Raw genomic sequence first — 27587 nt, 5'->3', positions numbered from 1 at the left:
CTTTTTCTTCTTTTGTCTGTAACTTCTCTGTAACTTGTTCTCCAAAAAACTGTATAAATTAAAAGACACAAGCCCCACTCGGGGGGCTCACTTCTAAATGTATTAGCAGAGCAGCTTTGCCAATAAAACAGAGTGGTCTGATAAATTGTGAGTCTGAGTCAAACTTTGACACTTGTTACGACCTGCAAAGGTCTCTGCCCCTGCCCTAACTCCACCAGAGCTCAGGCGACCTCAGCATTCTTCCTAGCCCAGGTCACAATCCAGGAGATATGTAGAGTGGCAACGTGGTCCTTTGGTCCACACCTTCACTTCCCATTACACTGTCACCCACCACTCTAGGGACGATGCAGTGTTTGGCAGGGCTGTGCTTCAACCAGCAATTCCATGAACTCCGACCCCACCTCCTAGGTAAGGCTTGGGAGTCACCTAATTGGAATCGATAAGAGCAAGCACTCCAATAAGAAGAAACAGTTACTCACCTTCTCATAACTGTTCTTCGAGATGTGTTGCTCATATCCGTTCCAAACCCACCTGCCTTCCCCTCTGTCAGAGTATATGGCAAAAAGGAACTGGAGAGGCAGCGAGTTGGCAGGGCCCTATATACAGCACCATGAAGGCTCGACTCCAGGGGGCTCCAGAGCCAACCTGATGGATGCTGCTAGGGGAAAAACCTTCCGGCGATCTGTGCACACACCTAATTGGAATGGATATGAGCAACACATCTCAAAGAACAACAGTTACGAGAAGGTGAGTGATTGTTTCTTTCCATCAGGTGGTGTCTTGTAAATTAATGTTTTCTATTCTATAAGAATTTAAATCCTTTCTGGGAAAAACTGATTTGCAGGTTGGCTGCTGAGAAGTCTTCAAAGCTACCAGTATGGGCACTGTTTCTTAGCAATGCTCATGAGCCACTGCTGTCATGAGCCATTTTGCTTTCTTCCTAGTTGTTCTTCACTACAGCTCCCTATTAAACTAAGCCCATATATTCATGCAGTAAACATCCCATACTACCGTTCTGTCTAAACAGACCGATAGCCAGGTCAACACACAGTATTCATCAATTATTACAGCTCCTCCTCCATCATGCTGGGTCTCATCACACTCAGCAAGTGATTCATTTCCCAGGCCTATGGCTGCCTATCATAAGAAAGGGGTCTTACATACCTGGTAAAGAGACTTGGACACATAGTTCATGGAACTGGACCAATAAAATTTCAGTTTATTAAGCGATTGAGAAAAATACAAATCAAAACGGTTTAGGATTTATCCGTCTTCTAACCCCATATCACTAACCCTGCCTTCTCTCCTTACTGCTGAAACTGCTGTGGGCATTATGGTTTACTGATACATACTTAGTGGTTATGTGTTTTGGGGCTTCCTGAGCTCAGATCCAAAAGCACAGAACAGACTTTTACTTCATGTGCCACTAATCCCCTAGTATTAATTCATATATTTCCCCCTGTGCTTTTGGTGGACGGTCACTGTGATCTCAGTGGGCATTTGATTTGGGCTGCTAAGAAAATAGATACTGGGTAAAGTTGCCAAAACCATCCAAGTGGTTTAGGAGAAAAAATACCATTTTCAAAGCAATTTAGGCACTTACGAGCCTAAGTCTAATTGAAATCCACTGTTAATATTATACCATTCGATTGTTTGCCTCATTCCCAAGAAATAAAGATAATCTAACATAGAATAGATTGTTTTATTTATTTAGTTACATCTCTTCGGCAATTAACAGTGTGACTCCAGTGGGAAGTGAGATTAAAATAGTAATTTGTTGGGCACGCTAATTTGAACATGAGGGGCGGGGCTGCTTATTTACAAAGATTGCCCAACACTTCCCTCTATAAAATCCTATTTTTAATTCCTTATGACTTTGCCAAACTTTAACTGTTTGGTCTGAAATTTTGCAGGCAGAGTGTCTATCTCAGGCTGAATGTTTTTGAAAATTTCAGCCCAAATGGTTTATCCATTTCTGAGAATGAGGCTAGTAAAAATATGATGTTTTGCCCTTGTTAAAAAATTCGGGTGCTCTTTCTTTTAAACAGTTTTTGTGCCCCCATGCATTGGAGCAGGGGCTTGAAATTTGGCAGGGGGTAGCCTGTGTGTCATGGATGTATCTTTTGGTGTCCTTGTAAAAGTCCACCTAAATTTGGTCAAATTTATAAGCCATTGAAAAATTGCAGCGAGAACATGCTCAGTGAGGATAGAATCTTCAGAGATTTTTGTTGTTATGTTCTAGTAAGTCTCCACTGAATCAAACAGCTTGGAGTCCTGACTGGATTGCGCATGCACCATTGCACAGAGTGACTGAGCACACCCAGCCCAGGGTGATAAGGCTCATTCCCTGTAATGGCTGCTCCAAGCTGAGGTGGAGCTGGGCACAAGAGTAGGGAGTGTGCTGGCAACCAGGCAACTTGGAGGAGGAAGCCATCTGCTTCAAATGCTGAGTGGGCAAAAGCTGGTCTGGAGGGAGGGAAAGGAACAGAGACAGGGACTAGAGAGAAGAAACAATGACCAAGCTGGAGAGGGAGGCTGGGACTGGCAGTCAGTTTTCTGGGGGGAGGGAAACATTGAGCTCAGACAAAGAGCTGGAGGGAGACAGGGAGAAAGGATGGGGGCAGGGGAGAGGAGAGGTAGATCTGATCAGGAACTGAGGCACTGAGGGAGAACTGGGACTGGCTGGGCATAGAGACTGGGACTGGCTGGGCATAGAGACTGGGACCAAGCGTTGCATGTGGGGAGACTGGAGGAAGGGGCTAGGGAGGGAGACTGAAATTGGATGAAGAAGCTGGGGAGGGAGACTAGGACTGGGAACTAGTGAGGGACAGGGGAGAGACACACTGGAGTGGGGAAGTGGGACTGGGTATGCAAGATGATTGGGACTGGGTGCGGGGAGGGGTAAAGACTGGCAGTGGGGTGAGGTTGATAGGGATTTCGACAGCAAGCACAGCAATAAAGACTAGAATTGGCTGGGTAAAGTGACTGGGATGGGAAGCCTGAGAAGTGGAGACAGGGACTGGCTAGGTGAGGATAAAAGAACTACAACAAGGAGCTAGGAGTGAAGAAGAGAAGACAGGGACAGGTTAGAAGGAATGGGCAGAAAAGATAGTTTTGAGGGAAATGGGCAGAGACTGTTCCACTAGAGCACACCTCTCCATAGACTGGAATGGAAACCAGGATTCCTGAGTCTCCCCATTTCTCTGCTGTCAGCAAATATGTGGGCAATCTACTGGCAAAGTATGCACTAATATTTCTTGTTGCCCTCTGGTGCTGGTCCACATAAAGGATGACAACCTACTATTGCTATTAGTTACTCCATTAGTTCACGTGGCAAAAGTCTGTGCCGTGGGTCTAAAGGTGCCAAACCTGCCGATGACCCATGTGGGTATCAATATGATGCCACATAATAGGAATTTCATCATTTCAGTTTTCTTAATCTAGGAAAAAATAGTATGTAATTAAAGACTATCACAATGCATTTGCACAAGCAGGCAAATTAAGGTGGCATAGGCAAAATTAATTCTGGCATTTCCCAACTTTTCAATGCTTGACTTTATAACCTTATTTTAATGTTCCTTTAACATATGTTGTGTTATATTTTATGTATATGTGTATATACACACACACACTAAACATTTTTCTGTGAAGATAATATATGGCCTTAAAATTCACTGATATGTAAAAATCCACAATTTGAGGATAGATAGTTTCTCCACCCCCAACTCCAAATGACCTGAAAAGCTGCCTCTAAATCAAGTTTTTAAGCCATAGTCTGCCACTAGTAACAGTTGTTTGCAGTGTTGTAGCCATGTTGGTCCCAGGATTTTTGAGACAGGGTGGGTGATGTAGTATATTTTTACCAGACCAACTTCTGTTGTTGAAGAAAAGACGCTTTTGAGCTTACACATACACAGAATTCTTCTTCTGAAGTTGGTCCAATAAAATATATTACCTCACCCACCCTGGTTCCCTAGAAACAAGAGTATAGAAGGACACCTATTTGAAGGCAATAGCAAAACTCCCATTGACTTTAGTAGGAGCAAGATCCGTCTTTAAGTTAAATGCAAGACGTTTGAAATTTCAATTGTTTTGTTTTGAGAGGGTGTACAGTACGAGACACTTAACACTAATGATTGACTATGGTATATCACTAATGTTCAGATCCTGTTTCCTGCAGTCCTTAGGCAGGCAAAACTCCCACTGATTTCACTGAGAGTTCTGACTCTCTCTTCATCACCTGATCCCGTAGTAGCCAGTCCTTAGGCAATGTCTTTCACTTCAGTGAAAAGCAAATCACATGCCACCAAATGCTGTAGCTCCCTCCCCTACAGGACATTGCAGTAAAGCATGTAACTCTGAAAATACATGTAAAAATTCAGTCCAAATAAGAACTTGGGAATAATAATAATGCTTATTTGTCCTTATTTGTTTTTCACTACAGGCACATACAACTCAAGCAAATATAAATAGTGGAAAGTGGGGGAAAAAAACCTTTAGATTTTGTATGTTGCATTTTTTGCATTACTGTCATGGCTTGTTTTAGGAAGATCTTAGTATAAATTTTATATGAAGACAATGGCTCCAGTTTTTCTCAATAAGTAATATTTCCATTTTTTTTAAAAGTAGTGTTTAAGGTAACTCAGTATTACCCTAACCCATCCAATTTGCATTATGAAAGTTATTTTAAAAATAAATTAATTGGAAACACTTCTTTGTACTATGGAAAGGAATCAACTGTAAATTCTACCTATTGCTTTTAATCAAGGTCAGACCAGGATGCCTGAATGGCACAGGACAATCAAAAAAGATAAAATCAGGATGAAATTCCATTTCTAAGAAGGAGAAACTGATAATAAATATATTAGGGTTGTGCTTGCTTAATGGCCTGGGTTCAAACTACCAATTTTACATTTCTCTTGCTGCATATTTATATACTTCTCATCCATTGAACAGTTACAATTCCAAGTATGGTAGATGTGATTATTGTTAAACTATGGTGTTTTCCTCCATTGTGGGATAAGCACAAAGTGTATATGGAGATTTATTTTGCTCTCCTGTCTCTGCTAATTTCACTTGAGGGAGTTTGTTACCAATATGATATTTCTTGCATGCTCCAGACTCTGTTGTTTGCAACTCATTTAAATTTAAACTGCATTATGATCAAATTATGGGTTGAAAGAGGGTTATGAATGAAAGAGCCCAGACTAGAGACAGTGGGAAATACTTTAGCTGATAGTAGCATTATTACTTGCATCTTAAACAACCACCACCAAAATCCAGAGCCCTTTACAATTGGATATATGTGTAATGAATGGAAAAGGAGGAAAGCATTAGAAATCTGTTCATGAAGACCTAAATTATTACTAGTTATTATTATTATTATTACTAAATCACTATTACTATTAAAGTGGAAGAACTGCTGCAAATTTGAGAAAATTCCTAGCCTTTTGCAATATCCCCAGTGGGAGTTTCGCCTGTGATTTCAATGGGAACTGGAGGTGGGTCTCAAGTGAATTTAAGAAGAAATTGATTGTACTGTGAATAGTTCCAGAAGCACCCCTACCCCAAACATAACATAAGGTAAGTGAAGTTTCTATCACATAAAAACGAGGTGGGTTGTTGTATATAGTAAGTAGAGACTCTAGAATAAATGTGACTTTTTAAACTGGAGAACTATGGTAAAGCCCATGGGAGGAAGCCACAGAGCTTTAATGCTCTGTGATGAACTGTTAAGCCCACAGAGAGATGGGGACATCTTGTACTTCAGATCTGTGCAGGCTATCTGCTATATTAGCCTCATATTCAGAGGAGGACATAGACAGATGTACCTGTGCATATGATATACAATAAAACCTTTACAGGAGAAGGTGTGGTAAGCATAATATGATGTGGTATTAGAAATAGCACCTATAAAATAATTTATCTTTGGAAAAATCGGAGTTCTTCGGAGTGCAGACTGGCTGCAGGATTACTAAATGCTAGTGGTGACTGCAGCTCTGTTTGTACACAAGGGGGCAGATCCCCGGCTGGGGTAAATTGTAATGGTCAAGTCACAGCGGAGGCTCTGGCCACAATCTGTAAAGGTGCCTACATCTCGTTTTGCTGGATGTTAGGTCGGTTCGGTAGTTAGTAATACAGCAATCTCAGCATTTCTACAAGTTTATTAAGAGTTAGTTCTCCTTTTAGACGGGACAGGAAAAGTGAACGCTGGTCAAAAATCAATCCTTTTAATTTTTAACTTCTCTGCTCAGGGCACTTCCTTAACTAGTAAGCGATATGTCCAATCCCTGTAAATTTAAAGTTTTCACAGCTTTTCTGAATGCTTGTTTACAGGAAAACAAGAAAAGCAAACCTTTCCCAATGCGGATTTTGCATTAAAACCAGAGTAAACAGATTTTGCTGTATTTCTTCTAAACTTCTAAGTGGAGTAATTGAATTTCCTTAAACCTAAAATAATCTTTGTTCATTATTGTCTTTGAGATCGTTCACTTGACGGTACAGAGCGAGCGCCAGCCAAGCAGGAGAGCTACACTGATAGACGTGATCGTTGAATGTAGTTTCGGAATCTGTATTCTTTAGTTGCATTTCTTGTACTACCCTTTCCCTCTAGCTGACTCTGGCTTGGAGGCATTTGGGCCCTATCCTGCTTTTCTTGCGCACCCAAACTCCCATCTAAGTCATTTGTTGGTGTAGGGATTGAAGAATCGGGTCCTTTGTTTAGTTACTGTGGTTCAGTGGAGAAAAAGGACTTCAGAGGGAGAAAACAGTGCTGCTCTGCTTGTCCCAGGCACTTTCCCAAAGATGAGCTGTTACCCGAGCGCTGTATTTTCAGCCATAGGAGCAGCCAAGCTGATAATACTCATGACTTAATTCGCCTCCATTAATTGAAGGGCTGACCTCTAAGGAAGAAACCTTTCGAATACATTTGTGAATGAATAAAGTAAATTAACCAGTGGAATGGAACAGAAATGTATCAAAACCCAAACTCCACTGACCCTAGCTGTCGGGGGGAGAGTTTCTCTTTCGCTCAGTTACCCTGTTCATATTTGGGAACCAGTGATCTTTCTACAGCTAGGGGAGGAAATATGGACAATGCGTTTGCCTCCGAGATTAAGTAGGAACTGCCCTTGCTTTTGTGTTGATCTCAATTAAAATCTTAATCTCGAAATCCACCCCAGATAAAAATACTTTTGAAAACTCTCTGTCCCGAATGGACACACACATCTCAAGGCAGAACAACGCACGGCGTATTATGCGCCAGCAGGCGGGGGTTCCAAGCGCTGGAGCTCTCTGCAGTGGCTGGCGACGTTATTTATCCATAACCCGTCTTGCTTTCAGTTCCTCTGGTAGTGCCGGGCTCGCAGCAGTACGTGCTCGGGCGTGAATTGGCCAAACTGTTCCGTTCTAATTAAATGTAGCCAATCTGTGTGTTTGCTTTTCAGACACCCATTTCTATAGAAAGGATCGGCTGTACCCCTGCGTGTGGATCCCGTCCTACCCTCCCCTTGGCGTTGTTGTGGGATTAAAGCCGCGCGGCCCCATACACAAACGCAGCTGGTTCCGTTTGGTCAGCCGGAGACACTTGCTGTGAAACTACGACAAGAATTCCAGTAAGTTGGCAACACTTTCACACAAAGAAAACAACAATAGGAGAAGTCCTTCCGTGCAGAAAGGAATGTTTCAAACACTGTTCTCCTACAGTGAAAGGAGACAGGGAGGGAGGGAAGGAGGAGAGAGATTTGAAGAGGGCAGTTTCCCCCCACCCCAGCAGCTCTGGATCTTGTGATGGAGAGATCTTATCCTCTCTCTGTGATTCAGAGGTGCCAGGAAACTCGTTGAATATTCTGATCTGCCCCAGTGTTTCTTGTGGCTTGACCCCGGTGCTGTGTCGTACCACTACACCAAGCAGCCCTGAACCTGCATAAATCACAACCCTGCAAAGCCTACACTCCACATCTTATCTTTCTTATTCCCCCTCCCTTTCCTCCTCTAGCATGATAGATATTAAAAAATCCTTACGGAAACGTTTGTGGGATTAGCGTCCTAAGCGATCAACGCAAAGAAAAATATCGTATCTCCTAATCAACAACAAACCAGCCTGTATAAATTACAGCTCTTTGGAAATTAGAGTCTGTGACAGGGCCAAGAAAAGTTAAGCAATGTTTCAGAAATGCCTGTCAAACTCTACAAACAAGCCCTGCAGTTTAATATAGAAGGTAAACTTTATGCAAACAATATAAGGAGTTTGTATAGATGGGGCAATTAAAATGAATAGGACAAATCATGTTGTGAGATAAATGCATCTCTCTGATATCACGATTTATACAGCAATCTCTTGTTCCTGAAATACAGGAGTATGTTGTATTTCATACAGGAGGGATTGGGGGGGGGGGAGGGCTAAATGAAGTTCCCCACCTAAAGTTTTATCGTGATAAATTTCCTCTCTAAAACAACTACAGTGCCACTGTCAGTCACGTTAAGCTACCCGATCAACTTCTCAGCGGTTTTAACAGAATTATAAATACTGTTTGTTTAACATCATTTCTGTGTGATGCTGCCGATACTGCCTTCCCACCACAATCTTCTGATGGGCTCCAAAAATACTTCAAACAGATTAGATTAAAGGGTAATCTCCGAAAAATGCAAACATATCCCGTCTTTCTCCTTTCGAATCCTCTACTTTCCTACAGTAGTCTTGTATCTAACTCCTGAAATGGCAACACTATCGGAACCGTGGCTTGATATTTCACCCGTGATTTGTTGTGTACCTGTGACACAAAGGTCCCCTTACCAAAGCCAGGATCGTCACAGTACCCTCTGTTGACAAATTAGGAGCAGGGATATTAAAGTTTCCCTTAGCAATAGCTTCATACTCGGCCCAAGCTTTTAGTGACACTGACTTTCTCTCCTGGGAAATCCATGAAAGGCTGGGGTGGAGAAATAAGATTCATTCTGTGATTGTCAAGGCTTCAACAGCGTTTTAGAGGTGATTGACCGCGTCTCTCTATGGAGTAATCAACTAAATCAGCGTTTTAAACTTTATACCGATGTCTGAATGTAATGACTAGTTCTAAAGCCTTTATAAGGCTCCTTCGTTTAAACCCCTTTTCTTTGCGTGGGGCATATTGTTTGTCAGTTGGGACACTGGCGTCTGAGGAGCATCAAATGCTGTTTGCTATTTAAAATCACCCCGGATCTGCCCCAAATGTATTGTAAAGCAGCACCACTCTGATGTAAAGTCATTGGAGTGCATTGGTGTGAAAGCATCCCTCCTACCCGGCAAAGTGCGCGCGGAAGGAGGGGCAAAGGCAGCCTGTGGCTGCAGGGACCTGGAGCAATGCCTGATTCCCTCATGCTAGTTCCGGGGCTGCTGGGTATAAAGAGCTTTATGCAATGTCTGGAGGGTGGGAGTTTCGTCTGCAACTAGCGGGATCAGAAAAAGACACCAGGCTGCTTGGGCTGTTGCAGGGCCGAGCAGCCTTCCTGAGCCCAGCAGTGTGCTTTCTAGGGCGCGGGAGCATCCCAGCCCAGATGGGATCTCGCCACAGGGTGGACGGAGGAGCAGCAGCTTCTTGCAAAGTGCTCATATTATTCACTGCATGCATCATGCAGGCTAGTGGCCAAGGTAAGTCCCCTACTGCAGCCTAGTCTGAGTGGGACTCGGGGCTCTTCCGCGCCCTCCGGGAACGCCAGGGGGAGGAGAGAGGGTCGGTGGCTGCCGGGCTGTAAGGGAGCTGCGGCCCCGGGGCTTCCTCAGCGGGCTCGAGCAGCAGGAGGTGACTCTTCCCAGAAGTTGTTTATCCTGTAGTGGAAAGTAGAGCGAGCCCGGGGGCTGTTAGAAGCGAGCCCGGCGTTTTCTGACACGGCTCCTCCTCAGGCTGGTTTCGACCTTTGCTTCTCCCAGCGTGGTTCTTTACCCAGTGAAGGGGTCGGAGTCCTGTTACGTTTGGAAGGGCCGTTCAGGGGGTGCAAATCCACAGCGTAAAGTCACGCCGGGCTTTCATTTTCTGGAGATGCACTGGAGAGCGAAGCCTTTAACTGGGGGGAGCGCTCCTCGCAAGGAGGCCGGCCAGGGCTCCGTGCCTAAAGCGGGGCAAGACAATCGCCGGAGCCTGGCGCTTGCTACTGAAACGTGTTTATTGGCCCGAGTCTGGAGCACATCTATAAAGATCCGTCTGCGGCCGTGCTGCCGGCCCCGCTCCACGCACCAAATGCAGGTGGTTTGGGAGCCCAAAGTCAGCAGGCTGAGTGAGTCCCCCCCGTTTCTAAGAGCGGGTTTTGCAGCCCGCTCCTCGGTAAAGTTGCACCTGGAGCTGGGTCCCATTAGGCAGACCCAGGCTTTGCTGTTTTTATTTGCACTGACCGTGCATGTGCAGCGTGTACGTGTCTGTTGTCTGTGTAACAGATGCGGTATGTTATAAAAAAGAGTCTAATAAAGAAACAGATGCTTAGTCTGGGGCACAATAAGCTTCCCTCAGCCCCAGACACCGATTTGAAGTTGGGAGAGAGAGAACTTTTTCTCCGGGCTTTGCTGTTGCTAGGCTACATTGGGGAGCATGTGACTGGCCGGGCAGGCTGAGCACGATAGGCTGCGCCGCCGCCTACTGTGGTACTAAGCTGGCTGCTGGGGATGGAGGAGCCCTATCTCCACTCCCTCCCTCCCACCCTGTAGCTGCAGCCCCTCTCTTCCTGTCTCTCCCCTTCCCTCTCCCACACAGTGTAATTGCCCCACCATTAAAATGAAACCCCTTATTGTTCCAGCAGGATGAGATGAAGTGAATTTCCTGGGCCGCATCTATTGGCCTGGTAGCCCCACTGTTTTATGTGTGTGCGTTAGGTGGATGTATTCAAATTGTTAATCTGCTTTCTTTGCTCAACTCTTAGTGTAAGCTCCTTAGAGGGAATCAAGTAAGTAATTATGCTGCTAACAGCTCCCTTTTCTGAGCAGGGAAGTAGTTAGGAGATAGCTAATGTACAGCAGGAGCATTGCAAAAGGTCCAGCCAAAGAGGTCACATTGGGTAGAGAGCTAATTCCTTTGCACTCTTATTTACACTGCATAGAACTAAAGCTACAGGGCTGACTTAAATACGTATTTCCTTGCTCTACAGCCACCTTAGAAAATTTAGGACAAATGTACAGTAGATGTGAATATGAATTTACCAATTATTTGGTAAAGTGAGGGTAAAATCTTGAATTGGAACCCAAAAGCAGGGCAGGTGTTAAGAACTTTGCTGTGCTGGATGAAAGAATTATCAGAATAACTATGCTAATGAGATGATGTAATGTTAGTAATGGAGTCTATGGTAATACCTGTGTTAAACCTCTTAAAGTAGTATTGTCAGCTCTTGGGATTCTTATTCCAAGTCTCACAATATTTGGTGTTTTTCTTAAAACTCTAGTTCTTGGAATCCTGTGATTATGTGAGGATTTCAGCTTTCATTTTAAAAAGAAAATGATTGTAGACCTTGTGGTTGCAGAGAGAGAAACTTGAAAACATGACCCAAACATACACTATCGGCTCAAAAATCAGAAGCCCCACACTCAAAAAAACTTCAATTTTTAATTAAAAAAAGTATTTCATGATTTTTAATCCAGTCTCATGATATTTTGAAGCATGACTTATGATTTTTGAATACTAACAATTCGAATTTGGGAGTACTGAGTGGAAACTGGATGTTTCCAGAAGCCTAAGAAGACTCAGTTTAATCTGAGTGTTTATACCTATATTAAGCAGTGTTGTGCCTTCTCCCTTGACAAATCTGACTCCTGAATTTTGTTAAACATGGTACTGGATAAACTGAGAGAAAAAATGACTCCTCTCACCATCCAAAGTTGCATAGGAACTGATCCTGCAACCTGTTACTCATGCCAGCAGTCTTTATTACTCAGGATTACTGTCATGCGTAGAGATTTCAAGATGGGGTCCATACTCTGTCTAATTTGAGTTCCCTCACTGTGGTATCCAAAAGTAGCATTTTATGTGGAATTTTATAAGCAATATTTTATATTACCATGGCATTTCATTTTGAAGAATCCCAAACCACTTCAGACAGCTACCTGTACAGCACTGCTGAAATGCAGCCACATCTTGGGTGGACATTGCGGTGTACAGCAGTGCGTGAAGGGCAAATCTGGATTAAGACCATCAAGGCAAATGTCTGAATTTGCTAAAGAATCTGGCAGTCTTTAAGGATTTGCATACTCACACAGTATTCCATTTATCTGGTATTTATTATGGGACTCATGGAAGGACTGACTCTAGTCTGCTAAAATGTGACCCTCTAGTTCCTGGGAGCGTAGGTGTTTCAAACCTTGCTGCTCTTAATAGTTCACTTCCATAGACAATGTTTTCTGTCTGTGTTCTTGTTTTCTCTTTATAGTGGTTATCCATGAATAAGAAACCTATTTTCCCTCCTTAGAAGGAACATTCCTCTTTGGACTCTCAAATTTACTTCCAACTCACACAAACCCGATTTTATTAAATAACATTTTTGTAACCTATGTTCAATTAATCACAAATCAATTAAGCTTCCTACATGACTGTTTTTTCTGGAGTGCCTTATTTTGGTTCAAATTTAGGAGAGATGACACATCTGTCAGAAAAAGAGTATATATACATAGTAAAGTAACTAGCATGTATTTGGCATTCAGTTGATAGGCAAAATGAGGTAAAATACATTGTAAGGAGGAGGATGACAAGGATTTAGGAGGAAAAACATAAGGTAGTGGAGCTCCCACTTTATCTGATATGCTCCTGTTAACTTCTTTTCTTGCTACACCACTTAGGTCTCCTCAGTGTGTAAGTTGCATTCATTTTTCCACCATCTCAATATCAAACTACTGCAAGTTACAAAACATCGTCACTCACACCTGTTTTTTTGCAAAATTCCCATTGACTTCAGTAGAGCCAGGATTTCACCCCATGTGTAATTTACATCAACATTTAAATCCCTGCTTTGAATCTGGTCTTGTCTGTATCTTTACATTTCCTCAGTACTCTTCCCTGCATTGCATTAAATGACGAGACTTTTTTTTCCGTATATCTTGGCCAGGTCATCTCTAGTTTACCAGATTAAGAGTCCAGTCCAAGTCAGCTGGATTTGTGTGAGCAATGATTGCAGAACTGCGCTCTGCATTTCCATAGTTAATAAGTAATATCATGATATTGGTCTAAACCTTTATAATGCTGGAGAGGTGAGCATTTCTGGTGATAGCCTTTCACCTTACATGGACACACTTGTTTGGTCTGTGAATCCCCTGGATACTAAATGTGTACAGCTGCCTGAATGCACTCTACAATTAAGTTGATTTCCAACTTTTAGTCTATTCCTCCTTTTTAAGTAGCTCATAATTTCCTGAAGCAAAATCCACATGTGCTGAGATTTTTCTATGGCTGGTCTCAGGCCAGAGGTGAAGTTTTTATAAAGTTTTAACAAATCTGATTCATCCATTTTACGTGTACATTGAGAAAAATATATATCCTTCCCAGTATAACCTGATCAAAAATTTTGCAAGTGAATAACACAATTCCTTAGATCATTGAGATCTAAGGAATAAGCCAAGTTTGAAGCAAATTGGTAGAGTAGTTTTAAAGGCAAGGGGAGAAATCTTGGCCCCATTAAAGGCAAAGGGAAAACTCCAGTTAATTTAAGTGGGGCCAAGCTTCCATCCAGGAGAATTTAAATTTGGAAATTTTGCACTTGTACAGTTCAGTTTTGCTACATGAGCCATGATTTACTTTATGTAAGGGTTTAAAATAAACTTCAGAGTTATTTGACAAATAATATGGAATGGTTTTAGGAGAGACTATTTTAAGTCTGTACTCAGAACAGAGTTAAGGTTGAAACTTCAGCTGTAATACTACAATTCCTGTCTTTTGAGTGCTTGATTGCAAAACCTTAAAATGTTAAAGCTTATTTGTTCAAAATAAAAATGTAATTCTGCTACATGTATGAAAAAGTGATGTTGGCTTACATAGTGGCATCATAACTGATAAACTGAGATTTGTAGCTTTTATGTATATTGGTGAATTCACATTCTTTGACAGTTTTTTGGCCAGCCTCCATTTTGTGCAAGTTTAAAATTGGCTCATGTACCTGCATGTACAAACCACAAATTGGATATTTAGGTGAGCAATTACAAATCTCTGTGTGCAAATGTGAGCACTAAGTGATATAAAAAGTAGTAATATTTGGGGTTTGCTCATGCATGCACAACTGAAAATGTGTCCTGTGTTTAAGTGAGGTACGGTAGAAAAGCAAATCCCTTAACAAACAATGGTAGTGAACAACTTTGGGCAACAGGAATATTCTCTCAAAAGGAGGAGGTGATTTCAAAGCCTTCTAAAGTGTAAAACAGGGGTATACAATGGCAGAGTGAATTATACTAGGATACAAAGATCAACTCTGTTCACTTCCAGGTTGCCAGTTTAAATCCAACCCAGGGCTGGATCTGCTAGGGTTACACGGTGAGAACCCCCCCTTATAAATTAAAAACAATTTTTTGTATACTTAACACCATTATGGATATACAGTGGCCTCTGTAAAATTAATAGGTGATCACAGTCCATATCCTGGTGGATAGGTGTCCACATCTCAGAAACCACAATCACATTTGGCATGAATTGACGCTTTTGCTGATAGTTTCACAAAAGAGGCCAAGAAATAAATGGGCATGGATGGTTCTTATAGACCAGAACTGCTACATATTGCTAGGGTTACATGGTGAAGCTTGCACTGTTATCTACTATCTCTGTTCTGTGTATGGGTAGAAGCCCAGGATGTCTGAGCAGAAGATTGTGTCCCTTGCATAGAGCCCCTAGGTGAAACCCCTACTCTGAGGTTTTACACAGGGGAGGGAGGATTTGGGTCTTAAGGGGAGAAAAAAAAGTCAAGTAGTTGTTTTGAAAAGAAAATGAATACGTCCAATTTACAGTCTGTACTGCTGGTAAAGGCAGATATGGGAGAGGACCTTTAGGCTGAACTGTTTATCAAAATCCTGCACTGGTATAATTTTCTTGTACTCTGTCAGTGAACCATTATAAAAGGAATGCTGGGCTTGATCTGCTCTGACTGAAATCAACAGCAGAATACCCTCAGACCTCAATGGGACCAGGACTGGGACCTCTGATTTGGGGAGGGGGAGTTGTGATGACTTGAAAATTAAAAATACACATCAGTGAAACACATTACAATCTTTTTACCTTTTAATTGATAAAAGTGACATTTCTATGAACTTAATGTCAGTATTTGTTTTCGTAAGGTTTTTTTTTTTTTTTAAATGAGTAATTTACTTTTAGTACTTGTCTTGATCTTTCTTTAATTATTTACTCCTTTTCTATATCCTGGGCAGCGAAGTATATCAGGAATTTGCTAAGTAATCATTTAAAGTGAAGAATAGCATTAAAAAACAAAATTTCAGTTAAAAATTGAAAGCAGTAATTAGCTGACACCTGGTTAGACTTAGATTCTTCACCGACTGCTAGAATTACTGTAAATAATTAAGCTGCAGGAGTCAAGACAAACAGGGACAGGACATTCAAGAAGATCTGAGCTAAGATAGATGTGCAGCATATGCAACACTTCCTATAAAGCAAATCAAAACCTTCTTTTATATATTGAGCTGACTGGAAATTTGAGCAATGAAATCCCACTTTAATCCAGATTTACTTTCCATGTGTTTTGCAGGAAATGAGCAAAGATTCATTGAGGGGGAGGGAGAAGTTGTGGGAAGTTAGAATGCAATTTCATTAAAGCCTTTTAATTCTTTTCTTTTTGGGCTTCCTGGGTTGACGTGAAATCAATCACGCTGTTCTGAGCCTTTACTTTGTATACGCCTTTTGCATTGTTAGATTATTGGGAGATCAAAGATCACTAGTGTTTGTTTTTTCTTCTAGTTATTTAGGGGCAAATCTGTGGGTCTTTCAGTATTTTACTCAGGGAAATGTCTGAAGTCAGTTGATTACGAACTTCAGGATTTGACTGCCAATAATAAGTTATGCTTAGCATTCCCCACACATTTTTGAAACAATATCTTCAATCTTTGATATATTGCATCCAATACTGTTCACTTTTATTGGACAAAACCAAACCTGTTTCAGGACTGGAAAACTGTTAAAGCTGTTCAGAATTTCAGATGCAGAAGCCCCGTTTCTCCTCATTTTAAATTCTGCTTAAAAACTGATGGCACAATATAATCTTCTGAGTGGAAGCTGAAAAAGAAACAACACTTTTTAGAAGATTCATTGGTGAGAAGCATAGAAGATTTTTCTTAATTAATCCTCTACAGGTTGACACCTGAATAAAGACTAGCTAATGTTAAGATTGTGTGACTGTGGTTAAGTAGCTATGGCAACCAAATAAGTCAATTATCTGCTTGTTAATAGTTTACATTAAGTCTGGCAACTAAAGGATGGAAATGTCATAGTTTTAAAACTAAAATATATTTCTTGATATAACTTCTTAATGATATATCATGGATTTGTTTTCCTTTTTCAGTCTTAGGAGATATCTTGAACCAATTCCAGCTTGATTCTCCTCTCACTTAAACTAGTTTAATTGCATTGATTCAGCTGAGCTACTCCTGAAGTGCACTAGTGTAAGGGAAGGGAGTATCAGAACGAGACACTAAAAAGTAGGTGGTAAAAATTTCTTTTAATAATTTACTATATTTTGAGATCTGGTCTGAAGTCCACTCTCTTACTGAATGTTCAGTTTATTAATTAGCTTTTGCTCCTCCAGCTCAGCACATTTTTTGGAATGATTTAAAAAAATGAAGCTTAATGAGTAAACATGGAAATGTTGAATGGAATAGATAGTTTTCTGCAGATTCCACAATAACCTTTTACTGTTGGTATCAAGCTTTTTAATGTTTTCTTTGTTTTGCAATTCTTAAACTGGATTTGAGATCTAAGGATCACTATTAGTAGTTTTGTTCTAGATTAAAAAAAAGACATGTAAGAGTTAATTGAGACTAATTTTGTTTTCTGAACAGTTGTATTTTAGCAGTAATAATCTGGTTGGTTTGAATTTGATTGACTGTATTGTTATACACTCCTATTTAACATCAAGGGGGTCAGATCCTCAGCTGGTATAAATGGATTTAGATAGTTGATGTTCTGACTCTCTCTCTCTCTCTTTTTTTTTTTTCATATTTGGGTAGGCCTTGTTCCACACACACGCACCCCAATTCCAGTTTGGAGCCCCAGATGCTATTTGGGTATGGGGGTCTGCTTGTATATTACAGCTTGCAGGATTGGGGCCTTTATTGTGGTTTGCAGCATGGTTGGAACAAACCAATTTGTATCATATACAGATGTTGCAGGAATCAAAATAATAATAATAATGTCTAGCACTTATGGAGTGATTTTCATCTTCAAAAAACCTTGATGCACATTTACTGATCAAGGAAATATACCAGTGGTTCTCAAAATTCTGTACTGGTGACCCCTTTCACATAGCAAGCCCTTGAGTATAAATTATAAATTAAAAACACTTATAAATTAAAAACACTTTTTGTATACTTTACACCATTATAAATGCTGGAGGCAAAGTGGGGTTTGGGGTGGAGGCTGGCAGTTCGTGGCCCCCCACTTTGTAATAACCTCGCGACCTCCTGAAGGGTCCTGACCCCCAGTTTGAGAACCCCTGAAATATACTCTTGTGATTCTCCTTTGGTTTGGGGAAGTAAGGGCTGCAGAATCAGGCCTTATACTCATGTGAACAATCCCTTCAGGCATGCCTAAAATAGGAAAGTTTACCCAAAAAATTCCATTTGGTGCTCCCACCATGTCAGCACCAATGAGAGCTCTCATTTAATTGTGACTGGAACTATGACTAATGCTGTGTCAACTGAACCTACTCTTCAGTAAGCTTAACTAACATGTAAGCCCCCAGAGCCTTGCTTACAGTAGGGCTCCCATCAGAGCTGCAAGGAACCAGTGTTAGCACTAGTGGGAATACTTCGCTCAAATTCTCTCGTGTAAGGATAGCACTTGACTTCAAGGGGGCTGCTCATGCGTTTACTTTTGAGCAAAGATTGCAGGATTGGGCCCAATATATGATAAAATAAACAAGATGGAAGATTTAAAACCATGACAAGAATGCTACTGTAACTAATATTGGCATTTTTACCATATGAAAAGGCTATTCATGCATTCATTTTTACTTTTACAAGGTATAATAGGCTTTTAAACTATTGCACTTGTAGTGAATAGGGTACATACTGGTCTGAAATTAGCAGACGTGCTTCTGGCCTCTTGCTTGCGATTGTAGGAGCTTTCTTTATTAGTTTTTCAGATTCTGCCCTTCCTCTCTCTTTTCAAACCAGCCCCAGGGCGCCCTTTAAAAACCTGGCCCACTTCACCATTTAAAACCAGTTTAGCTCCAAATATTGTGTAAATGCACTGAAGCACTAATATTCTTTTCATTACCTCTGTGGCTACTTGAAAGGTATTCACTGTAGTAATTAATCTGGATGTTGACAAATGTGAACTGGCAGAACACCAGGAAATCTGAATTGAATCTCAGATATGCGTTGAGGGGCCTATTCTGTCTTCCTTGATCAGGCAAAAAGCCCATTTCTTCAGTGTGAGTTTTGCCTGAGTGAGGAGGACAACAAACTCCCTGAGCACTTGCTAGGGAGTTATCTCCTGCTATGGGATTTGTACTGTGACTGAATGCAGTCTAGTATATAGAAATGGCTGTCTAATAGTGGAAATAAAAAATTGCTATGACCCTTCTGACCTAGTTTGGGTGTGGCAAATGTATCAAAACTTAAATGCCTGAAGTGCTTTAGGAATTTGGACATCAATTTGGGGAAGAAACAGGCACTTTGATAATTTACAAATAATTAAACACGCTGAAGTAAACAATGGCAATAGCAAAATTTGAAAACGGATGACTTATGACAGCTAAGTAATCATACCTATTAGTGATAAAGGTCACATATCTGTTTTGCCCCCCAACACTTCACCTTTTTTTCTGTTTAAATGATCCTGTTGGCGGGTTAGTTAGCAATAAATCACAAGCACCGTTTTTGGCAAGTTAGACTGTAAACTGATCAGTGCTACCATGCCTAGTCCGATAGAAAAGTTGGCCTGGTTACCACCACACTAAGGCCACGCTACTGAAAAGACTTATGCAGATGCTTAATTTATTCACTGGGAATAGTCACATTGACTTCCATAGGACTACTAATTGTGCATAAAGAGTTAAGTAAGAGTATGTCTACACTGCAGTAAAACACCGGTGGCATGGCTGCGACTGGTCCAGGTCAGCTGACTTGGTTTGTGGGGCACGGACTGCAGTGCTGTTGGGCTTGTGCTAGAGCCTGGATTTGAGACCGTGTGAGAAGAAAATTAAAATTGAGGCCAGGTCTACACCAGAAAAGATTAGCCAGTAGCGTTATGCCCAGTATAGCTATAGCAGCTATACCACGATATTTACACCAGCACACCCTCCCAGTGTAGTCGCAGCTCCAGCTGGTAAAATTTCCTTTTGCCCATATAGTTTATACAGTTCCAGTCTTCAGTCCTTACCTGGGCCAAACTCCTGTTGAAGCCAATGTTTGCTTTTGTCTGCATATAGACTGTCTGCAGCAATGGGTGTGTTTCTTTCAAAAGATGACTGGAATGATTAAAAACTGGGCAGGTAAAGGGGTCCAATCCTGCATCCCTTATTTTTGTGAGTAGTTGCATTGGGCTTCGTGAAAAAGGGCAGCAGGACGGGATCCAAGGATTTTACGTGGGTAAATGCTTGAGGCAAAGACAGCATAATTTAAATCCTTATGGCCTGCTTCTGCTCCTGCTGAAATCAGTGAGAGTTTTGCCATTTACTTCAGTGAGCAGTGTCTAAATTAAGGAACAAACAAATAATTTTCTAGAAGACAGAACATAGGGGCCAAACCCAACTTGCCTTACTTGCCTGGGCAGTTCCATTAGTTACAGTGGTGCTATTCGAGTGGTAAAGGCAAGCCGGATTTGACCATAGATATGTGGATGTGCTGTGGGGAGAGAGAAGTATCTTTTGTTATGTGCACTTACAACTTGCATTTAACTAATACCTACAATTATTTTTTCCTGCATTGAAGAATTTATGAGAATATTCCCCAATAAAGTTGGGTCAATACAGGCATTTTTTTTTAAATTATTATATGTTATGTGTCTTCTTAAATATAGCAATGAAATATATAATGGATTTTTAAAAACAAGTTATTTAAGATTCAGTCTTGCCTAATGCATTTGGAAAGCATTGTTTGGGGCTGATACCTGGAGCTGCTGGGACTCATCACCTCTTAGGATAGATAACTTAATTGCATCCAGCTTAATTAAATCTGGCAGTGGCATGAGATTTAATTTTGAGAGCAAGCAGCTGATAGGATAGGAAGTTTATTAAAAGTACCTCAAACCATTCAACTAAAAGTGGCTTCCTGAGAGGATGGTTTTGTAGCTTGAAACTGCATTCATCAGAATTTCCCAGTGGTGTATACTATACATGACACATCAGAGTTATCTGAGCATGGGTTTTGTCATTGTTTTCCACATGCTATACAGTTGTAAATACTTCCAATTCGTGGAGGTTTTCACACTTGGTCCCCCATTGCCCAATTGTTATTCTGTAGCAGCCTTGGGGCTATTAGCCAGTTTCATTCTTATGAAAATGCTTGGGATGCTTCTTTCTGTGAGTAGTTGAGGGTGCCTTTTACTTTCTTCCAGTTTGCTTGTTCTTCCTCCTCCTCATGTAATTTAGTCAATTAGAATAGATTTTTGCATATTTAATGTGCTTCACAACAAAGAGATTTTGAACAGCAATAGTAGAGCTCAGCAGAGTGTGCTTCACTAGAGATCCACAGTGTGTGCTTCACTTATCCAGCTAATGCAATCACAGCTGATTTATATGGATTAAGATACCAAATGTGAAGGCAACTGATTAATATTATCCAATTTAGTGCAGAACATGTTATTTCCATACAGTGTATTTGAAATCACTGACATTTTGTAAAGGCTAGTAGTTAATACCGGTTTCAGAGTAGCAGCTGTGTTAGTCTGTATTCGCAAAAAGAAAAGGAGTACTTGTGGCACCTTAGAGACTAACCAATTTATTTGAGCATAAGCTTTCGCGAGCTACAGCTCAATTCATCGGATGCATTCTGATGAAGTGAGCTGTAGCTCAAGAAAGCTTATGCTCAAATAAATTGGTTAGTCTCTAAGGTGCCACTAGTACTCCTTTTCTTTTTAGTTAATACCGAAAATTCTGACTCTTTAAAGTTAATCACAAAATAAATTTTGTAAAATAAGAGTACAACTAATTTTATACTGGACACCTTTAAAAGTACTTTTAATAAACATTTATAATAAAGAAGTTATGGCAGAATGCCTTTTAGGGAAGTGAAAGACGTAACACAACATGCATGTGGCATTCCTAGGTTGTTGATCTTGAACGGTGGGGAACTGGAAGCACAACACCTTCTATACTTAGATTGTAAACTCTTTGGAGCAAGGACCATCTTTATTCTCTTTTTGTACAGCGCCTAGCACAATGGAGTGCTAGTCCATGATTGGAGTCCCCAGGTACAATACTACTGCTGCTCTACTTAGAAGCCCTCATACCCTCATTTCATAGCTCCGGCTCCCAATCAGCACAGCTCCCCGGTCTACATATTCCCTGGGATACTCCCTTAAAGGAAAACCTAACCCACAGCCTCATTTGTATGTGCAGATCTTCCAGAAGAGGGAGCAGTGTGGAGTGTAAGTTATGCTCAGATACGCACCTTAAGATTCTTCTACAATGATACTGTCATTTATTTAATTAATTTGTTTAAATCACTAATCCAGCACTGTAAAATAAATGGCAGTTTCCAGATATTCAGTCTAGGAAGACATGTTTCCTGCTCCAAAGAGGTTGCTGTCCAAAGGTAATCTGTAGGACGTGTCCTTTAATAAGAAAGCACAATAACATGGCTGAAGGGTATTTTGTTTTAACATGATTTTTAGTTTGAATAATTTGCCTTTAATACCAATACATTATTTGATAGAGTATTTATTTTGTGTAGATTTATTATTGCAATGAAATATCAATTTAAGGTATAAATGTGGAATTTAACAGCATAATTTTGGCAGGTACCTCTTTGTTTCTCATTATGATCTACTCTATTTGCTTCTTCTGCATGTTTCTTATAACTTTAATTAGCAACACAATACTAATATTTAACATCATATAGTACGTAACACACACTAATGAATAGTCACTGACCTTTATATATTTTACAAATGGAGACTATAGCGGGGTGTACCTGCTCTTTAAAGTTAGGTGGGAGACCTTCCTGGGCCACTTTTACCCCATTCCAGGAACCCTGACAATTGAACAGGGGATATGATCATGGAGGGGGACACTGCTTATAATGCTGGCTGTTTACGGCCAGAGACTGGTGGTCTGTGAGCAGGATGGACTGGAACATCCCTCATTCCCTCACTACAGAGGGAACCTTGTCCATGGTTCAGGACAGTTCCCTTCCAATCTCTCCTTGAGAGCCTCCTTGAGAACAGGGTTTCTTGGGAAATGTTGTCCCCTGAGCAGTCATAACAGTAGTCCTATGCTGGGGCTAAGCATGCTAGCACTTGAAAGGCCTATATAAATAACATTTTTCGATCAATCAAGATTGTTAGGTTGGCTGGGAGATGCAACCTCATTAGGAAATGAGACCTAGAATCTGCCAGTTTACTATTACTAGTACACCAAATAATTTTAAATAAACTAAGGTTTAAATTTACATGAATTTTTTTTTGAAATAGGAGTATCTTAAGTATTTAGTAATCCGCAGTTTTCTTTTTTGTGGGAAAAAGCAGTCTGGTGTCATGTTAGAAAGCTTGCATCAGTATGTGATCTGTGAGTGGGTTCCTGTGGTGGAAGAAAAGCAAGCAAACGGTCTTAGCTGATTTATGCTTGCTTCTTTCTTGGAATTCATATGGAGTTTTCCTTGTTCCTTTATTATGTGAGAGAAGGTGAATAAAAATATCTAGTCTACCTCATTGAATGCAAACTCTAAGGCAGGGGTCGGCAACCTTTCAGAAGAGGTGTGCCAAGTCTTCATTTATTCACTCTAATTTAAGGTTTCACGTGCCAGTAATACATTTTAACGTTTTTAGAAGGTCTCTTTCTATAAGCCTATAATATATAACTAAACTATTGTTGTATGTAAAGTAAATAAGGTTTTTAAAATGTTTAAGAAGCTTCGTTTAAAATTAAATTAAAATGCAGAGCCTCCCGGACTGGTGGCCAGGAACCGGGCAGTGTGAGTGCCACTGAAAATCAGCTCGTGTGCCGGCTTTGGTGCACGTGTCATAGGTTGTCTACCCCTGCTCTAAGGCTTCAGGTCCAGATCAGATCCTATGTCTTTCTTGTAAGACAGCATTTGGTTACCTCCCTGGACAAATTTCAGGTTAGCGTGTGCACTGTGCATCACATTTGGGCTTGAATGTAGAAGGTTTGAATGTAGACTTTAGATTTCAATCTAAATATTTATCCAAATATATATTAGGATTGAGTATGAATCAAATATGAATATGGGTCAAATATAGCATAGGAATAGGAAAGTCCTAACAAACTGCCTTTATGCTGAAAATACATAAGGGATCTGAACCTACAAATTAAAGATAGCCTCCAGCTTCCAAAACCTCTGTGCTGAAAGGGCTTTGCACTACCCTCACCCACTGCCACCTGGCAGAGTTCCACATGGCCTAGTGTGGCATTGGATAGTGTCTATTAGCTGGTGAATGGAGCTTTATTACAATTCTCAGGGGGTCACTGGGTCTGTATTTAGCATCAGCTTCATTTAAACACTTTAACCCCATGCAGTCAATGGGCCAAATTCTCTATCCATTTCAACAGTGTAAATCTAGAATCACTCCATTAAAGACAAGGGGGATTACTCCAGATTTACACTGATGTAAATGAAAATTTTGCCCTAAATTGTCTTGGGGAACAATTGCATTGAATAATACAGCTATCCAGGCGTGGTATTGTGGTAGTGTAAGGCTTGATATTCTGCATCTGTTTTGATACCATATATATTTTTATCTTTAATATTGAATTATAGGCCAGGATCACTATGCCGTGGTTATAAGTATTTACCCCCCAAATCTTTTGTTCCTCACAGGATCACTCTATGATGCTTTCTAATAGAAAGTCATAATCCTGCATTATCTTTTGTACAAGTAGCTTACTTTGTGCCATGGAAATTGGCCTTTTCTGTTTTGACCTAAGTGGATTGTGAATCCCAGACATCTTTACTCAGGAGACTATTACAAGAGAATCCCAGACACTGCTACAGAAGGTGCAGCAGCAGCAGTTGTAGCTTAAGGACCAGAGACAGCAAGTCTAGCAGAAACCTCAGGAACAGTACTCTCTCTGTATATTTCCCAAGGGATACATTTTAAGCTATGGGCTGGATTCTTCAGTGCAATATTGCCTTATAAGAAAGTGGATGTGGTAGCTTTGTTTTTTCCAGTTGCTTTCTTGAATCCCTAAAAATTGAAACAGGCATTCATCAATTTTTGAAAAGTTAGAAGCCATACTATTTAAAATAAACAACAACCTTGGACTCTACTTTGCATGGGTTCTTCTGGGATTCACAAAATCTTACCATCTGTCTTTTTGGTCTGTATTTGAGTGATAGTTTCATCGCAGTTCCATGGGTAAAAAAATATAATCAAATTAAAGCAAGGAAAAATAATTCTCTAGATTTTGAACTTTCAAAAGTCACCTAGACACTTCATCTTAGGAAATATGAAGGAAGACAATAAAGACTAAATTTTAATGATTGATTGTGTATTTTTAAACCCAACAATATTTCCTGCAGGAATCTTGCTAACAGGATTCTGTTTGCCTGAAAGAAGTGTCTGGCTTTGTCAGCATTGCCATGATAAATCAGCATTTCTACTAAAATTAGCTCATTAGTATTAATTTTTTGGCAGTCACGGACTAATTTATGAACTGCCTTACCATTTAAAAAAGGCACTTATTAAAAAGAAACTCTTTGATACAATAGGATGTCAGTAGTTACTAACCCCTCAGTGAATCCAGTCTTCCACTTAATGTCAGTTAACAAGAGGACACCCCTTATCTTCTAACATCTCCCTCCTAGTGTAGAGCAATAGATTCTGCATCCATATGTGGCATAGCACTTAATAATGCAAGTAGTCCTGTTCACTTTGATGGACTACTCATGTGAGTAAGTGCTATTTGTTGTGAGTAATGGTTCCCGAATATGTCCCCAAATTAATACTTTAGTTTAACAAGGGTTACTGCCTCTTACATCAGTTCAGTCCTTGAACACAAACTATTATAAAGCCTTCAGAAGCTGGTTTTAGTAGATGATGTCAGTTTCTATTTTGAAACAAGGGGCATGTTTCTATGGGTTGTCACTTGGAGTTACTTCTGAAATTATTTTTATTCATTTAATCAGTCATTTTATTGTTAATTTTTTTTGGATGGTGGACATTTCTAGCAATGGATTCAATAATTGTGTGTACTCTGCATACTTCCTCCTTTTGATGGCCAGCATTTCTTTTGATCACAGTTTGAAAAAAAACAACATACCTTTTAAAACCTTCTTGAGAAATGTCTTTGAACCTGCAGATTACTGTTACTTCTTTATCACCCGTAATTTATTTTCAACCAGAGCCCTCTGCCTTTTTATTAAATAAACAATCATTTTGTACTATCTAATGTACTAGTACTTTTGTACTGAGAGGACACAAAGCAATGATATGTGAAGCATCAGGTTTTTTTGCTTTTTTGAAAAGTTATTTCAGAACCTCAGCCTTCAAGGAGAAATAAGCAAGCATGGAAGATTACATTTGAAAAGACTGATACCATAATTAAATGAATTATAATAGGTCTGCTGATGAATTGTATAAATGGGCATTGGTACAGCATTTACTGTATGTAGTTCTGAGTGATTTGAACTATAATTTTTAAAAGTATTACAGAGTGTAAAAGAACTGGTTGGTTTGCAGATACTCTTTACATTCAATTACAGTTTTTTATGCTGTATGAAGACTGCTGTATTTATAATGTTTTCCAAAAAGTGTAACCAGTGTTATCTCATTTTATGTCACCATAAGGATATGTTTAATAACTTAGTAGAAGAAAGGCAAAAGAAAATATTAGTATTATAGACAATGCTTAACATTTGCTGGTTAATTATTTGAAACTAATGGTATAATATACAATGAAATTATTTCCCACGCTGTTTGTTTTTAAGCATATACTTTTCCCATTTAGAAACCTGAAACCCTTTGGATGTTGATTAAACTCTGTATTGTAATTTCTTTTTCAGTCAGGTGCTATTAGGATTCTTGTATTCTTGGATGCTACTGATGCAAGAAATGTAGAAACAGATTGTTTTACTTCCAATAACAGTTCTAAGTGATAAATTGTTCAATATATGCTGTGTTTAACAGTTAAACTTTAAAAAGGCCCTAAGAGTCTCAAATTGAAATGTTGTCTTGTAGGGCAGAATTTAGTGAGAGGGTCTGGGATTCCAGGATGAACTTGTACATTCTTTCAGGGCATTTTTGCAAGGGAGGTTGTTGTGTTTTAAAGGTAGTTGATAAGAGACCTGCACCACCAACCCCAGACCTGCACCACCAACCACCATCGTACATTAGTCTATAGAAGGTATTTGGGTGTACATACTCCTGTACCACTCGGTACCACCATTCACCCGAGTGCAATTTTTGACCATTTGCAGGATACATTATAAATCAGGATGTCACTACCAGACAATCAGATTTGAACATTCCTTGCATAAAGTAGCTTGCTTATATCCCTTAGGAATACATCACTTAACTGTGCTTATGTGACCGTGTTGGTATGTCTGGTTTTACATGAAAGTTAGGGTAACACATTGTTTATTTATGTCACTGTGAATTCAAGAGTAGGTGTCTGTGCTTTATATTTAGTAAAGTTATCTCTTTTGGACAAGTCACTTAGAATAATTGAATGGTAATTTCATCACTTGATTATTAATTAACAGGAAATTGCTTTTTCTTAGATGTTCTAAGAGTTGATCTTTGCTACTAACTCTGTTCTTTCAGTATTCTTTGCTTCAGGGTGCTGACTGAGGCTATGTGAAATAGAACTTTGTGAAACTAATAAAGAGTTACGACTTTTCAGTTTTGGGGACCATAAAATTGGCTAAAAGTTCACCTCCTCTCCCCTATGACTTAGATCATGTTTCCCCTAGTGGCTATAAACAGTGTATTTCATTCTCTTATGGCATCAAGGGACTTCACTAGATATGTTTGGTAAGGGCCTGATCCTGCTGTTCTCACACATGGGAGCAAGAACCATCTGATCAGGTCCTCAGTCCACTGACATAGCAAATAGGGTGGTGGCTTTTAGAGTCTGATTGACAGCAGGTCAGATTTTGATCAGTGAGAAAGAGTTTTAAAGCTCAGATTCTTGTTTTACAAAAAGCTACTAAGATGTTCATTGGAGATATATTTTCCCCTGTACTGCAGAGAGATGGACTTTATATATTTTTTTATTAAAAAAAAAATATGTATCAACGTTTTGAAACC

The 27587-nt window shown here is 40.1% G+C and overlaps 1 protein-coding gene across 5 annotated transcripts in view; it reads left to right on the top strand.

Annotated features, from left to right (window-relative positions):
• The first annotated feature begins 9420 nt into the window (after positions 1-9420).
• The window catches only part of LRP2 (LDL receptor related protein 2), a 181170-nt gene continuing 163003 nt past the window's right edge, over positions 9421-27587 (top strand). For all 5 annotated transcript variants that reach the window (XM_073305750.1, XM_073305749.1, XM_073305752.1 and 2 more), the window contains exon 1: positions 9421-9628. In XM_073305750.1, the coding sequence (XP_073161851.1) occupies positions 9535-9628 (94 nt within the window). In that variant the 5' untranslated portion in view covers positions 9421-9534. The remainder of the gene's footprint in view (positions 9629-27587) is intronic.

The sequence above is a fragment of the Lepidochelys kempii genome, chromosome 11 (genome assembly GCF_965140265.1).
Source record: "Lepidochelys kempii isolate rLepKem1 chromosome 11, rLepKem1.hap2, whole genome shotgun sequence".
Lineage (NCBI taxonomy): Eukaryota > Metazoa > Chordata > Testudines > Cheloniidae > Lepidochelys > Lepidochelys kempii.
The sequence above is the reverse complement of the archived record's forward strand: the minus strand, read 5'-3'. Positions and strand labels throughout refer to the sequence as shown.